The 17,713-nt window shown below is 34.3% G+C and overlaps 1 protein-coding gene across 1 annotated transcript in view; it reads right to left on the bottom strand.

The window, feature by feature from the left end:
* Positions 1-17,713, bottom strand: part of ZPBP (zona pellucida binding protein) — a 102,858-nt gene that overhangs the window by 75,534 nt on the left and 9,611 nt on the right. The window contains exons 3-4 of the mRNA XM_022593239.3: positions 15,513-15,638; positions 7,736-7,885 (exon numbers count right to left, since the gene is read on the bottom strand). Of these exons, the coding sequence (XP_022448947.1) occupies positions 7,736-7,885; positions 15,513-15,638 (276 nt within the window). The remainder of the gene's footprint in view (positions 1-7,735; positions 7,886-15,512; positions 15,639-17,713) is intronic.

Genomic DNA, 17,713 nt, shown 5'->3' with positions numbered 1-17,713 from the left:
AGATAAATATTAAAAACTAAAGACTTCAAAGCATTCATATAAATGTGTTAAAATAACAAAAGAAAATCATGATTAATGAAGGGAGGTATTTTAATAATGTCACATCAAATAGAAACTATCTATAAAAAATTATAAAAAAAAGAATCAAGTGGAAATTCTGTAGGTAAAAAGGAAAAACACTGAAAGGAAAAACACAATAAGAAGCTCAACAGTAGATCTGACCTGACAGAATAAAGAATCAGCTAAAAGATTTTCAGACTGTTAAAAAGAAAACCACAGGCCCAAAATTGTGTCACATGTGCTAAACCCCAAGATACTAAAACTACACTTAATATCTAATCTAATGGCAGTTTCAACCTCTCCCACAAATGTAATCCTAATCAACCAGTCTGGAGTTTTCTAGTCTAACAGTAAAGTAATCTATCACACAGGCCTCCTCCAGTCCCCAGAGGAAGAAGCAGCAACCTGCATGATAAAACCAAAACCTCTGCCACTCCCTTCCCCACACCCTCAAGAAAAGAGGGCCTAGTCTAAAAATAATCCTTTCTTTTCTTTTGCTAATAGCATACAACCCCTCAGAGCCACCTTCTAGTTGCTAGACGGGATGCTCCCCGATTCATGAATTACCTAATAAAGCTAATTAGATCTTCAAATTTTCTTGAATTTTGTTTTTTAACAAGACTGAAAGAACATAACCTCAGTCAATAATCTGAATCCGCACAAAAAAAACAAAGCACTCCAGTAAATCATGTAATTATATAGACAGAATAAGTGCATATTTCTTCGACTTTCTTTCCTCTTTACTGATTTAAAAAGCAATTGTATAAAAGAATTTGTATATGATGTATCACTGGGACCAAACATAAATATATATTTTCCAATAGAAGCACAATGGAGGTGGGTGGGAGCAAAGCTGTACTAGACTAAGGAAATGACTACAGATGGAAACTTGAAAAAAAGCAAACAATTAAAGAAAATAAAAAATGATAAACAAGAAGGCTAATGTAACAAAATCTATAAATATACACTTGCTCTCCTAATTTCAGCTTCTCTAAAATACATAAAGTTACACAAAATAATAATTATAAAATGTATTGTTAGTTTTGTAACATTCACAGGTGTAATATGTATAATATTAATACCACAAAAAGCACGGAAAAGGAATAGATCTACATAAGACTAAGGTTTCTCTATCTCACCAGAATTAAGTTTGTAAAGATGTCAAGCTGATTCTGATTGGTTAAGATATATGCGGTAACTTCTAGAGCAATCAATAAGGAAATGATCCAAAAATATATAGTAAAAAATCATTAAAGTAATTAAAATGCTACATTAGAAAATATTCACTTAATTCACAAGACAATGAGAAATAGAAGAACACATGAGACAGGGAAATATAAAATAAAATGATAGAGTATATCCACTTATATAAATAATAATATTAAATGTGAATGGATTAAATTATCTAATCAAAAGGCAGAGACTATGAAACTGGATTGAAAAAGCAATGAACTATTTAGTGTCTACATGAGACACATTTTACATGCAAAGATACAAACAGACTGAAAGCGATGGGGTGCAAAATAATACATCCTGTATACAGCAATCACAAGAAAATAGGAATGGCTATTCAATTATCAGGCAAAGTAAACTTTAAAACAAACAAAAAATGCTACTATAGCTAAAGGGTAACATTTTTTTATAATAAAAAAAGACAACCTATCAGGAAGAGAGAACAATTATAAACATACACACACCTAAGAACAAAGCACCAAAATGAAGTAAAAACTGACAGAAATGATAAAAGAAATAATTATTTTGATTATATGATGATTATATCATTAAATAATGATAAAAACAATTCAAAATATTGCTTGGAGACTTCCAATAATGAATGAAACAACTAGGCAGAAGATCAACAAGGAAACAGAATACTTGAATAATGCTGAAACCAAATATACCTAAAAGACATCTACATACCTCTCCACCTGGCAGCAGTAGAATATACATTCTCAAGTGCTCTGGCACATTCTCAAGGATGGAGACTATTTTAAGCCACAAATCACAATAAATTTTAAAGGACTGAAATAATACAAAGTATTTTCTCTGATCACAATGTAATAAAATTAGAGTAACAGAAAAATTTGAAAAACTCACAAATGTGTGGAAATTAAACAACATAATTCTAAGTAACCAATGTGTCAAAGAAGAATCAAAAGAGAAGTTAGAAGAAAAACTTCATATAAATTGAAAAAAAACACATAACCTATGGAATGCAGCTAAAGCAGTACATTGTGGGAAATTATATATACAAAATTATATATATATAAAATATAATATGATCTCTAATCAATAATTGAAACTTTTACCTTATGACACTAGGGAAGAAAGAGAAAACTAACCTTAAATCAAGCAGAGGGAAAGAAATAATAAAAATTAAAGCAAAGATAAATGACATAGAAAATAGAAAAACAACAGAATCAATGACACAAAAACATAGTTATTTGAAGATATCAACAAAATTTATAAATCTTTAGCTAGAGTGACCAAGAAAAAAAGAGAGGACTCAAATTAACAAATCATCAATAAAAAAGGAGGCAGTATTATTTTCCTTACAGAAATAAAAAGAATTACAAAAGGATACTATAAAAACCTGTATGCCAATAAATTAGATAACTTAGATGAAATAGAAAAATCTCTAAAAGACATACACTACTGAAACTGACTCAAGAAAAAATAGACTATATGAATAGAGCTATACCAAGCAAAGAGATTAAATTAGTAATCAGAAAAAACAACTACCCAGGAAGAAAAACCCAAGCTCAGATGTTTTCACTCATGAATTCTACCAAACATTTAAAGAAATATTAACAATTCTTAATGAACTCTTCCAAAGTCAGAAGAGAAAGAAAAAATTCCCAAGTCATACTCAGTATTATCATGAAAGCAAACCCAGGTAAAAATGATATCACAAGAAAACAGAACTACAGACCAATATCTCATATGAATATAGATACAAAAATTCTCAACAACATTCCAGCAAAATGAATCTATCAGTATATTGAAAGCATTATACATCACGACCAAGTGGGATTTTTATCCCAGGAACCAAGCTTGGTTCAACACTTGAAAATCAATGAATGCAATATACCATATCAATAAAACAGAAAATAAAAAATATATAATTATCTCAATTAATGCAGGAGAAACACTTGACAAAATCCAACATCCTTTCACAATAAAAAATTAAAAATCAACAAACTTGGAATGGAAGGAAACTTCCTCAACCTAATAAAAGGCATCTATGTAAAATCCAATCTAACACCACATTTAATAGTAAAAGACTTGATGAGTCCCCCTAATATTACAAAGAAGGCAAGGATATCTGCTCTCACCATTCTTATTCAACAGAGTACCAGAAGCCCTAGTGTCCCCAATAAAAAAAGAAAAATAAGAGGCATACGATTGAAAAGAAAGAAACAAAACTGTCCCTATGTGCATATGATATGACAGTCTCACAAAGAATCTACAAATATTTTTTTAAAATTCTAGATCAAGACACAAATAATAAACCACTTTTTGTTTACAGTATGTCTCGTTTTGTTGTGCTCCACATTATTGTGCTTAGCAGATATTGCATTTTTTACAAATTGAAGGTTTGTGGCAACCCTGCGTTAAGCAAGTCTATCAGTGCCATTTTTTTCTGCAGCATTTGCTCACTTTGTGTCTTTGTATCATATTTCGGTATTTTCACAGAATTATACGTCGAACTTGAATATGTGACTGAATTGCTGCAATCTCATGATAAAACTTGAATAAATGGGGAGTTGCTTCTTATGGATGAGCAAAGAAAGTGTTTTTTTTCTTATTTTTTATAAATCGTTTTTCTATATATTAGCAATAAACCTGTGGAATCCAAAATTTGAAATCTAACATCATTTACAATTGTGCAAAAAAAGCCCAAAATAACATACCTAGGTATACACTTAAGAAAGCATGTATATAGAGATGAAAGAGGGAATTCCCTGGCAGTCCAGTGGTTAGCACTTCCACTGCAGGGGGCACAGGTTCGATCCCTGGTGAGGGAACTAAGATCTCACATGCCTCACGGCATGGCCAAAAAGAAAAAAACAGAGAGATCGCAAACATCCTCCAAATTTATCTATAGATTGAATGCAATTCCCATCAAAATTCCAGCAGATACACTGTAGATACATATAGGATTATTCTAAAATATATAAGGAAAGGGGTGGGCCCTAAAAAAGAAAAACATTTTGATAAAGAATAGTGGAAGGAATCACACTACCTGGTACTGAGGGTTTCTATAGTTACAGTGATCCACACAGTGGCACTGGCAGAGGAACAAACCCCATAGATCAACGGAAGAAATTAGAAAACCCAGAAACAGACCCACGCAAATATTCTCAACTTACTGTTGACAAAGGTACAAAAACACTTCAAGAAATCATGCTGGAGCAATTGGATATCCTAATGAAAATTATTAAACCTCACACCTTACACAAAAATTAACTGAAACTGCATCATGTTAAGCAAAACTATCACAAAAAAGGAGAAAATCTTTGCCTATGGCTAGGCAAAGAATTCTTAGACTTGACAACAAAAGCATGACTAATTAGCAAATTTGATAAATCAGACTTCATTGAATTGAAAACTCTGGCTCTGTAAAAATACTGAAAACTATAAGACATCAAGAAAAGAAATTGAAGAAGAAAGAAATAAGTGGAAAGACATTCTGTGCTCATGGATTGGAAGAATTAATATTGTTAAAATATTAACTACTACACAAAGCAATCTACAGCTCCAATGCAATCACTATCAAAATTCCAATGGCATTTTTCACAGAAATAAAACTCTCAGAAATTTGTATGGAACCACAAAAGACCACAAATAGCCAAAGCCATCTTGAGAAAAAAGAACAAAGCTGGAGGCATCATGCTCCCTGATTTCAAGCTATATTACAAAGCTACAGTAATTAACACAATGTGGTATTGGCATACAACCAGACACACAGATCAATGTAACAGACAGAGAGCCCAGAAATAAACCCATACAGAAATGGTCAATTAATTTACAACAAAGGAGCCAAAAATATACAATGGGGAATAGACAGTCTCTTCAGTAAATGGTGTTGGGAAAACTGGCCAGCCACATTCAAAAGAATGTAACCACTGTCTTACACCATGCACAAAAATCAACTCAAAATTGATTAAAGACTTGAATGTAACAGACCCGAAACCATAAAACTTCTAGCAGAAAACACAGGCAGTAAGCTCTTTGACTTACTGTCTTAGAGATAAATTTTTTAATCCAACACCAAAAGTAAAAGCAACAAAAGCAAAACTTTTGTTCACAGCCCATGCAAATAGCAAAACTCAAAAAACGTCATCAATGACCAAAAAATAAACATTAAAGCCATGAAATACCATTATTAGACTATTACATTGGCAACAATTCAAGATACAGTATACTAAAGGCATTTTAGGTAATGAGATTCTCATGTACTGTGGCGGGGATACAAACTGTACACTCTTTACAGGGCAACCTGCAGAATTATCAAAATAACACTGTGAAAACCCTGTAGAAGATATTACCTTACAGAATCACCTCAGCACAATACTACCAACTTAACATCTATAATACAAGAATACTAGTGTGTGTGTTTACACACAGATCGATGAGCGACGGACTCATACACAGAGACACACAGAGGGACTCAGGGAGGAAGAGACTGAAGGACTTATTTCAAGGTTCCACGCACTGCTGTTTGAGGCAGGGAAAATCTGAAACACACGAAACGATCATCAACTGAGGAATGTGCAAGCAAAATCTGGAATACCATGTGGCATTGGAAAGACTAAAGTGGATCCTTAGAGTGAAACAGAATGACTTAAATGATTTTTTTAAGCACAAAAATAGCAGATCTCCAAAATCAGTTTATTAAATGATGTGTCATCCTGCTGCCACTGGTATAGCAGTGGGGCACAGTAGGTATCAAGAGAGATAAAAATACGAACTCTAGAACGAGAACCCCTAGATTAAAATCTGAGTCCCACAGTCTAACAAAAATTGCAGTACCTACTGTACGGGTTTGTTGTGAGAATTAAATAAGTTGAATATAAATAAAGCACTTCAAAAAAAAAGCCTTGCAGGGCTTCCCTGGTGGTACAGTGGTTGGGAGTCCGCCTGCCGGTGCAGGGGATGCAGGTTCATGTCCCGGTCTGGGAGGATCCCACATGCCGCGGAGCGGCTGGGCCCGTAAGCCATGGCCGCTGAGCCTGCGCGTCCGGAGCCTGTGCTCCGCACCGGGAAGGGCCACAACGGTGAGAGGCCCGCGTACCGCAAAAAAAAAAAAAAAAAGCCTTGTGAAAATAAGCAATATATGTGTTTTGCTGTTATTATTATAATTACACGTAAAAACGCAGCATAAATGCTTGGTAAATATTAGCTATCATTTTCATTACTATAAACCAGCATTCATTTTAGGCACTGTTACACTTGTTAGCTTATGTGAATATACCCTTATGAGAGATTTCAAAGTATATTTGTTATAAACTATATAAACTATACTAAATAACACATATCATATTTTACAGGAAAAACTATGTAACGAAAATGAAGCGTGACTGATTACAAAGTTTAAACAAATTATTTGCCTAACAAAGTTAATATAATTTCTCATGAAAATTATGTCTTTCTTTGGATATATGGAACACCGTTTTTTACTGTATAAAAATGATCAGGGAACCATTAATAATTCTGCCATCTGTTCTACATCCCAGCTGTGAAAACAATGCTGCATGAGCTTCCTATTGCTTCCAATGGTATATTAACTTCTTAAGCCACAAACCTCGTGGCTTAAAATAACACAAATGTATTATCTCACAGTTGTGGAGATCAGACATCCAAAGTGAGTCTTGCAAGGCTGGAATCAAGGTACATTCGCTCTGGAAGTACCAGGCTCCAGAGACCTGCCACCTCCTTGGCTTGTGGCACCTACCCCACCCTCTCCTTTCACTGCCACGTCTCCTTTTTCTGCCTTTGGGGCTGTCCTGCCTTCCTCTTTAAGGACCCCTGTGACTGCACTGGGCCCACGCTAGTAATTCAGGAGAGTCTACCCTTCTCAAGATCTTAATTACACCTGCAAAACCTGCTACTGTAGGGTAACATATTCAGAAGCTCTGGAGGTGAGACACGGACAGCCTGGAGGACCCTGACTCTGTCTCCATGAGTGGGTCCCAGCCGTGAGACGGAACTTTCACTCAGGCTGTTCTCCTGGCCACTCCACGACCAACTCACCTCTCCAGTCTCAGACCTCAACAGATCAAGCTACTTTTGGACAGGGGTTTTAATACAGTGGCAATTCATGTTCCTGGTCACGGGGATGGCAGTGCACCATCAAGAGGATACTCGGAATTTAAAAGCAGTACGAAGTACAATATCATGCTCATTCTCTGAAAACACGATTTCCATACCACCCTGTTTTCATGCACTGTCTTAAATTGATCTGTACATGTCAATATTCCCCTGAAGAAAAATGATCTTCCCTTACCACTAACCCCTTACAAAGCACTTCACAAAATATAGGCAAGCAGACATTTTTCTTTAATTAAGAGAGACTAAACACAACAAAATCCCTTTAAAACAAACCTGTTAAAATATGTAAATATTTGTAAACATTAAGAAATGTTAAAATACAATCAAAATCCCTTCTTACCATATACAACATATTTCAGTTGGAGATTTTTAATGACTTCTTCCACAGTAGGTTTATACTCCAGAAAACACGTGTAAACCCCACTCATGCTCTCCTTGAAGTTCTGGAATACAAGGCTTCCTGTGGAGGTCACTTGTGCAGTGCTGTTTCCTAATAGAGGAATAAGATACAGTGATCAGTAGCTTAAATTACATGAGATTGAGATAAAATAACGAAATAGTTTCTTAACAGAGAAAAACCATCCAAATTTACCTACAGAATCACTGAAGGAGTTGGGGACAAAGTCATTGTGTCTGGTGGTTCTTGACAGTGGGTGCCAGGATGAAGTTAGTGTCAGAATTTCACTAACCAGAGTTCATCAAGTGTGTGGCTGCCTAAGTGGTAAGAGACTAACACACGTACATGATGTGCTCCTCATCTGCTTGTTGCACTGAGATGGCATGATCAGTACTCATATACATATAACATAGCATATACTTATACATACTATCAAGTAATTATGTTTGTATATATGCATATAAATACTTCATTGATGAGTTATGCTCTCATTAAGCATAAAAAATGTATATGAAAGGGATAAAAACAGTGTGTCCAGAACAAAGGCTAACTCAATATAATCACGAACACCTAGGGATTTGTTGTCATTACACAAGGTACTTGGCAAAATTTGGATTACAGCCGTGAGGGTTGCAGAAGAAAGAAAACAGGAAACTGGATCACTTGACACCCGAAGTCGCACAATCAGAACTGCAGTGCTGGGAGTCAGAACTTGGACGTAAGGTCCCTTGTCACTTCAGCATCACTTAAGTACCACACTGGGAGAGAGCCATGTTGTGTAATGGGAAAGAAGTCTGATTTAGAGGGTTAGGACTTGGCTTTTAGGTGTGCCTTTCTTTCTCATAAACTGTGTAACTGGGGATAATCACTTAATCTTTCTGAAGTCTAGCTCCTTCATTTGCACAACAAAGGATCATAATATATGATAATATATCTCATTGAATCATTTTTGAATAACAAATACAAGGAATGTTAAAGTACTTGAAAAAGCTATAAATCATTAAGCAATTAAAAATGGTTACTCTCAAAGTTCATAACCACGGGTTTGCACTAGAAAAAATTATTAGATATTAAAACTCACTCAATAATTTAATAAACTATTCATTAGAATTGAAAATATTATCTTAATACTCATCTTTTTCTATTTTAAGAAAATAATTTATTGCCTATAACTGTCAAGTTGAAATTTATTTTGAAGAAATTTATTGCTTCAAAATAAGACAAAAGATGAATGTTCTTAGTGAAGAAATTTTCATTCTTCATTTTTTCACTAAAAATGTGTTGAGTTTCTAGCACACGCAAAGCCCTGTTTCAGATACTGAAGGAGAAATTAATAGATGGATATACCCACCCTCAAGGGATTTACACAGAGCATTATGCCTTGAGAACTCCCATTTCTATATCTTGGATGAAGCTAAAAAATGTGATATAAATTTAGAATACATTTCTATTGTACTGCCTATTTCTTCATGAATATCTTTTGATGAAAGAGTGCCTATTTATCATAACATGTTGTCTCTTTTTTAGAACAGATTAAGAGGTTTTCAAGCGTTTGCTATACATATATTTCAGCAGACACAAACAGATACATCATAGTAATATGATAAAAGGTGCCCACAAATTGTAAAGAAATTTTAGAATATCATGTCAGCAATGAAGCCACGCATTCCCTGGCAAAAATTTGAAATAAAATTTCCCAAACCAGAAGCATTAATAAGTGTATTAATATATATTTGAATGCCTACTACAATGTTAAATATTATGACAGCCAGAAAATCTAGTATCATACAATTTGTAAGAAAACACTCTCTGGCTACCTTCTTATTTAAAAAAATTTAAAAGTAGCACACTTTGAAAAGATACCCAGATGACTGCATAGCCAAGAGAAGAACCCACTTAACAAATACTACTTAACAAACAGACTTTTACAAAACTAAGTTTAAATGGGAATTTCAGGATGCCAAGGCATATCACAATATACTATATAAGAACTCATACAACAGCAGACAGTCAATAAATAATTAAACTGAAGTCAGGACTTCTTTCTCTAGAACTCAGCTTGATCATCTAAAAATTCAGAGTTGGATTAGATTTCTAGAAGCACATGCCTCAGAGCTCTAAAATTATATGGCAAAATTTAAGCACCATTTCATTACAACCTATTTTTAAAAACAGGTTTATACTTTTGGTTTCTGCTCAGATATGGAGAGTGACTATAAGAGCAACAACATCATACAACAATAAGGAAAAAGACAGACAAACTGTCAACCAACAACTTTTCTTGAACCCATCAAACAAATGAGGCAGGTAGGGCAACCAGTAACCCTGAAAACCAGGAATGAACAGGGCCTGCAGGTAGAACCTAGACCTAAGCATTTGCTTCAATGGTCTAAGAACATCTGGCTAAAAGTTTTCAATAAATTGCTAAAAGCCAAGTGTTGTCCAGTGTGAGCATGTGAAGCCTCTGAGGACCACAGATGGGGGCAGGGGGAGTGCAGAGGCAGTTGCACCCTCTTACAGGCTTTTTACCTTCATGAAAATCTTTGGGTGTTCAAAGGAAGATCAGGGGAACCCTGAGCAAGATTCCCACAGGGCACTGGCTAGAGGAGGGGGCCGGCGCAGGGTACTGGCTAGAGGAGGGGGCCGGCAGCCCTGCCAAAACTCCACCCTTGCCCATTTCCCCTACCTCCTGGTGAGGAGCAATGCTTTAACCTACAAGGGAGAAGAAACAAAAATGGTCACTGAGGGCACTGTGGAAACATGTTACCACTAGGGAAGGAAACAGGAAGGAAAAAACCTCACTCTTGAGGAAGTCAGCAAGAAGTATTAGGCCAACACTAAAGCCGGCAGACAGGCTGAAGCACTTCTAAAGGCCACACCCACAAGATCCAGTGACACCACACCTGCCAAAGACTAATGCTGAATCAGAACACTAGAGACTGCCCCTCTCTCCCAACTGCCCATCACTAGTAAGAGTCTAGCAAAAATGCAGTGAAATCAAGCTAGGAGAGCTGCAAGAAAGATTCTCTCTAGAGAAAGCAAAAAAGGAGAAACCAAAGCCAAAGATGAGACAATGGAGAAAAATAAGTTTTCAGTAACCACAGCAATAACCAATATCAAAGCCAGACAATTCCTGACTAGTTTAACACAAACTCCCAATATTAAAGGCTTAATAATATTTTAAAAAGTGTTCATCTCAAAGATAAAAATAATTATCTCAATATTTACTATCTTATTCAAGATGTTCTTAAAAAATTAAGAAGCATACAGAAGGGTAAGAAATGGCACATTTCCAAAATACCAGGCAATGACACAGATGTCAGAAGTATCAGACAGTTAGTTTAAAATAACTATGAATAATGTATTAAATAATTTAATGGAAAATGTAGAAAGCATGCAAGATCAGATAGGTGATTTCAGCAGAGTCTGAAACCATAAGAAATAATCAAATGGAAATGTTAGAACTAAAACCAAACCAAAAAAATAAAAAAAGAACACAGTAACACAGATGAAGTCTTCCTTCAATGAGCTCATAAAGAGGCTTGACACAGCTAAGAAAAGAACCAATGACTTGAAGACAGATCAAAAGAAATTTACCCGAAGAGAAAAAGCAACAACAACAACAAAAGCAAAACAACACCAAGAAGAATGAATCCAAGAGCTATGGAACAATTTCAAACAGTTACATAAGGGTGACAGAAATCTCAGAAGCAGCAGAGAGATAGGATGAAGCAGAAGAAATACTAGAAGATATAATGGCCGACAATTTTCAAAAATTAATGACAAACCAAAACCACAGATCCAAGAAGCTTATAGAACACCAAGCAGAATAATACAAATAACCAAAAAAAAAAAAAATGCATTTAGTATTCAAATCGCTGAAAGCGAAACGGAAAGAAAAAATCTTGAAATTAATCAGAAAAATATGGCACACTGCCTACAGAGGGATAAGGACTATTTTATAGCAGCCTTCTCGTGAGAAACTATGCAAGCAAAAAGAATACAGAATGCCATCTTTGGAATTTTGAAAGAAAAAAACTGCCAATCCAGAATTCTACAACCAGCAAAAGAAATAGATAAGCAAACTTTACCCAAAGCAAACAGAAAGGAAATAATAAAGTCAGAAATCAATGAAACTGAAAACAGAAAAATACCAGAGAAAAATAACTCAAAAGCTGGTCCCTTGAAATGACTGATAAAATTGTTAACCCTGTAGCCAGAGAGACCAAAATGAAAGAGAAAAGACACATCCAATACCAGGAGTGAACGAGAGCATATCATAGAGATCCTGCATATATCAAAAAGATAACAAGAAAATATCATAAACTATGCACATAAATTTGACAAGTTGAAAAAAACTAAGTTGGACAAATTCCTTAAAAGACACAAACTACAAAAAGTCACAAAATGGTGAGAAGGGAAAATCCTAGTCCTACCTCATTTAGATTATTATCTGTGAACTCTGAAGCCAGACTTCAAAGGCACTTGACTTCAGTAAAGTACCTTGTTCTCTCAATGCCTCTGTCCACATATAAAAGGGAGAAAATAACTGTACTTACTGCAAAGAGCTGTTGTGAAACTTAAATGATTAGTATATGTAAATTGCTTAGAACAGAATCTGCTACATGATAAAAGTATACGTGTTGATTATTTTTATAAAATTCGGAATAAAAACGCTAAAGTAAAAATATGCTTGCAGAATATATCCATACATGTATACTTATATTTATATATACTTAAATATGTGCATTTACTACGTGTATGAATACACACATACATAGATATATGTATGTATTTGTGCATGTGTATTCATACACGTAGTAAATGCATAAAGAAAAGCTAAGGAATAATATTGTAAAAGTTCAGGATAATGTTTACCTAAGAGGGGTTGGGGACAGAAGAGTGGGATTTTTCAACATTAGAAGGTTCAACAGTCATGATAATGGTATATCTTGGCTTCTATAGCAAGCTCACGGATTACGCTTCATAACTTATATATCTGTTATACAGATTTGTATTTATCAGATGCTTCATAATAAAAATATTCAGGTAGAGTAAGATATAATCTATGATCTCATTTTTTAAAAAACATAATAAGGATGCAGTTACAGGGTAAAGCTCAACGTGTGTGTGTGTGTGTGTGTGTGTGTGTGCACAGTTATACAGGTTTGTGTGAACATTTAAAAAAGTGGGAAAGTCCACACACCAAAAAGAGCTAATTCATCAGAATGGTATTAGGGTTGAAGTAAGAGATACAGGGCTTGCTGCAATAAATGCTTTACCTTTGTAAACCAAAAATGTTGGAAGAGAGACAGAAGAGGGTGGCAGTGGCGGTGAGAGGAAGAGAGCCTAGCAAGTCTAAGACTTGGCCTCCACACTGTACAACCATCTAAACAACCTGGATGCTTCTCTCCAAAGGGAGGCGCAAGTACATAACTACATGTTTCTTTGGTTCAACTGTAGGGGAACTATCTTTGGAATATCCATGAAAAGATAACAAAAGTACAGTCTAGTTTAACCTAGAGTCCAAAAAGCTTCTCTGTTTTTCAAGCTTTAATAAAATTAGACATTTTCCACGTCTCTCTGCAATTACAGTGATAGTACTGAGCTTTAAAGCTGGCAGACAACGAACTATGACGTGACACTGCACTGAAAACACAACTGTAATCAAGATGTCAGAATACCAGGATTTTCTGAGAATAGTCTTTATAAATACAAAGCCCTTGCATCTATATGATTTTATCCTTACCTGGAAACAGCTATGTTTTTGAACATCTGTTTTCCATTATGAAAGTGAGTAATATAAAATGTCACTTCTAGTTAAAGGAGTCAAAATTCACTTACACAGTATACTTTGCAATACAAGCTGCAAGACCTGCCCTGGCATCTCAGAGAAGAGCATGTTTCACATCTCAATTTTCAAATCAAAGGGGTAACAAATTACAACACAACAAATCAATACTTAAATGCTTCTATTTTTGAACTCACAGAGTTTTAATAATGAATGTAAAATATATTTAATATACATGCTTGTGTTATATTATTTGCTATTAGAAAGCAATAAAAATAAAGATTGATTTTATTTTCAATATTGGATACCTTTACTCCTGGCCCCCTTCGCTGATTTATATTAACTGCCTAGCCTCTCAGGACCTCTGTCCCTGACCTCTGCTGACCCCCTCCTACACTCTAGTACTGCAGCCAGGCAGAGGTCACGCTGCTCTGCGTACCTCCTGCAAAGCTGGGCACAATGGCAGCCACCAGGTAGTCACTCACCTAGAGCCGAGTAATTCACTTTGGAGACACACCACCTAACCTAAAGAGTGAAGTAACTCTTTAAACCTTGAGCTATTTCAGAATCAACATAAATATTATGGCAGTGTACAACTTAGATTGTTCAACTATATAAAATATGAATTAAAACATATTAAAAAATAAATATTTCTTATGAATGTTTCTTCAGCGAGTCTTTGTATGAATATACTGCTTTCCTCCATCCAGGTCTACAAAATAAACCTGTAGGTTTTCACCCACAAGCACTGTCTCAAAACACCAATAAGGGAAAAAAAGGAGAAGAAGGAAGGAAGGAACGGAGGGAAGGAGGGAGGAAGGGAGGCAGGGAAGGAAAAGAGAGAGAAGGAAAACATGGTGAATAGAGCAATAAAGGAACACTTGCACAGAAGGTATGCAAAAGGTACTTCCTTGAACAATATTTAGGATGAAAATTCATTATCCGAATTCTCAGCAAGGCTGAAAACAAAAACAGCTAAGCTAATTGATATTTTTTAAACTACACTGCAAAAACAAATCAGCTTTTAGCAAATGAGATATCAGAATACAAGTAAGATGGGCATTTCAAAATAACAAAATAAGAAGTTGAATGGAGAAAATGTTGACCAAATCAATCATACCAATAGTAATCTCTATGTGGTAAAATGTACCTTCATGAGAATAAGACCTTGTTTTCTCAAAAATCTGAAAACTGTAAGGTTACTATTCAGATGTATCTCAAGTCCATCTTCTCCTCTGGATGAGTACCCAAGTGCTAAACTTCCTCTTTTGTAAGCACAGCATCAGTAACATATTATTACACAGCTACCACCAAACCATGCAGTATATTTAAGAGCATGTTTTTCATACTAAAATACTGAATGTTAAATTTAGTCAGTTTTTCAAAATGGATATTAATATTTAGGTTAAATTCAAATATAATCCATACTGTCTGGTCAGGATTTTAATCAGAGTGAAATATAAGATAAAAAATATAAAATCGTAACTACTAATAAAGTCTCAAGTTGTCCCTATGTGGGGCTGTATAAAACAAACAAAACCAGAATTTTAAACCTAGAGCTCAAAGTGCTCATTTGTATTTTTAACAAAAGCCAGAATCATATTTGCTTCTTCATACATACTTTGCTAATAAAAGTCTAACTGAGGTAACCAAAATGATTTTATGAATTTTACAATAAAAAAGGAAAATTTTTTGAAATATGGACGCTTAGAGAATTCTCCAGTTTAATCATCCAGTGTGTCTCTAGCTCAAATTAAGATCTGGAAAAAATGGTCATGCCATCTACATTGTTAGATTCTAACTCCAAAAAGAAATTGCAAGAAAAAGAAGTGAGCTAATACATGAGCGTATATGAGATACAAATATTCTTTTTGCTCTGAGTACATTTCATACATATTTTTAATTATAACAACTGAAACAGAAGCCCACCTGAAATTATTTTTCCTTTCGGCCCATGCCACTGGAATGATGGGTCTATGAGTTCAGAATTCCGCAGTCGTTGGGTTACACATAACATGTGTGGACTCTTTTGATGGAGCATAACATATACTTTCACTGAAAATAAATATTAAAATGTTCCAATAATATTTTATGTTCGTTCACGATCTATAATGGCTTACATTTTTGTAGTCTGGGTTACATGTTTTCAGAAGTTTTCTTTGGATTATTGCTATTGCTTGGTAAGAACTAAATTTCATTGCATTCCATATAACTAACTTTCAAAAACATACACTTAATTTATTTGCGTGTGCGAGTGTATCTTAATCTCAGCATTATGCATTAGTCTTTTTATTCAGAGTTTATATACCAACTTACTTTGTTGTCATAAAATTATTTTAATTACAAAGTATTAAGATAATTCTATATCCATACTTCATCTGTTTTGCAAAGACACCAAACCTGAAAGAAACTGACAAGATAAATTTGTTTAGATTATGGAACAATACATTACTCACAATGATGTAACACAGTGTACTGAATTTTAAAATTGTAATGTGATTAAAAAATTCACAAATATGTGCTTTGATTGATCTTAATTATTAAGCATTTTTCCCACTTTGCTTTAAAATTTAGAGCACTGCTCATTAAACAAGCAAAAATAGTATTCTCTAGGAGATACAAAAGGAACACACTAAAGATTCAATTGTTTTGCATTTACTCATAAGAAAGCTTTTAGAAAAGCTTCTAGAAACTCCTCAGTAATCCCATGGCAACACTTCACTAATCAACCATATACTAAGATTTCTGTGTTCCAGTAAAATAAAAATTGTTTCTATGAGAATCAAAATTCTCCTTAACTTTAAAGAAACTGTCTCTAAACTTTAACCATACAACATCATGTTTATTGAATGTAGCTTTTAGATAGCTACCCTTACTTAGGTTAAGAAACTTCCCCTCAATTCTTGGTAATTTGTTTTCCTGGGACACTTGCACCTATATTCATAAATGTAACTGTATATAATTTTCTTACATTATCCTTTGTCTTTTTCCAATTTCAGGACAAATTTGTTATTTAGTGTTTAGCACTACTAAGTTAGGCATCTAAGATTATAATAGCCACATAAAATGAATTAGGCAGATTTCCTTCTATAAATTTTCTCTGAAAGAATGTGTAAAGTGTTTTTGTCCTTGGAAACTATATAGCCTGGTACTTATTTTTTGGCAAGGGAGGAAGTAGCAAAACAAATTTCTGATTAACAATCTGGAGAATTTAATTATTAGTTTACTAAGTAATTTAATCAAGTCTGTTTTAGAAACTTATATTTTAGTAGAGTTATTCACTGTAAGTTTATTATATAAAATTATTCAGAATACTAAATTCTGATTTTTAAATCTTACCATATCTTAATTTATTCATAATATTTTTGTACTTTCATTATTCTCTTGTGAAACAATTACCAAGACTCTGTCTACTAATTGCTCCAAAGACAGCTTTTGGTTCCATTCAATCTATTATTCTTCTCTGGTCTCTTTCATTAATTTCTCCTCTTATTTTATTTCCTACTCACCTCAGTTTAAACGTTTCTTCTTTTTTCTACTTTTAATGAATGCTTATTGTATTAACGTGCCATTCCTCAGCACGACTTACTGGCTCTTTTATAAGGACACCAGTCATATTGGATTTGGGTCTACCCTAATGACCTCATTTTTAACTTGATTACTTCTATAAAGATGCTGTCTCCAAATAAGTTCACTTTCTGGGGAACTAAGGATTAGGACTCAAACATATGATATTAGCGAGAAGGATGATTCAGTCCATCACACTGAGATTCAGTTGTTTTCCTTAACTTTAACTGAAATGTTAATTCATTTTAAGGATAAATTTAAGCACATCCAATAAAAAGGGAAGTTAGTTATACATGACTGTTTTATAATTTAGGTTTAAAAGCTGTAGTTTTAAAACAAAAGCTGTGATAAAAGTTGTGATATCAGTGTAAATGGCAGAGTAAAGAACTCCAAAAATCATCCCCTTGATAAAGGTAATAAGAAAATGGCATATTGTTAGAATCAACATTTTAAGAACTCTGGAAATTAATCAAAGACTTACAGCACCCAGGAAAAATGCACTCAGGAAAAACAACTGAATCTCAGTGTCATGGCCTGAATTATGCTTCTCCCTAAAGTCATAT

The sequence above is a fragment of the Delphinapterus leucas genome, chromosome 9 (assembly GCF_059928025.1).
Source record: "Delphinapterus leucas isolate spDelLeu-1000000601 "Yukka" chromosome 9, BTC_Dleu_Yukka2, whole genome shotgun sequence".
NCBI classification, from domain to species: domain Eukaryota; kingdom Metazoa; phylum Chordata; class Mammalia; order Artiodactyla; family Monodontidae; genus Delphinapterus; species Delphinapterus leucas.
Note: the sequence above shows the minus strand (reverse complement) of the source record. Positions and strands in the feature narration are given on the sequence as shown.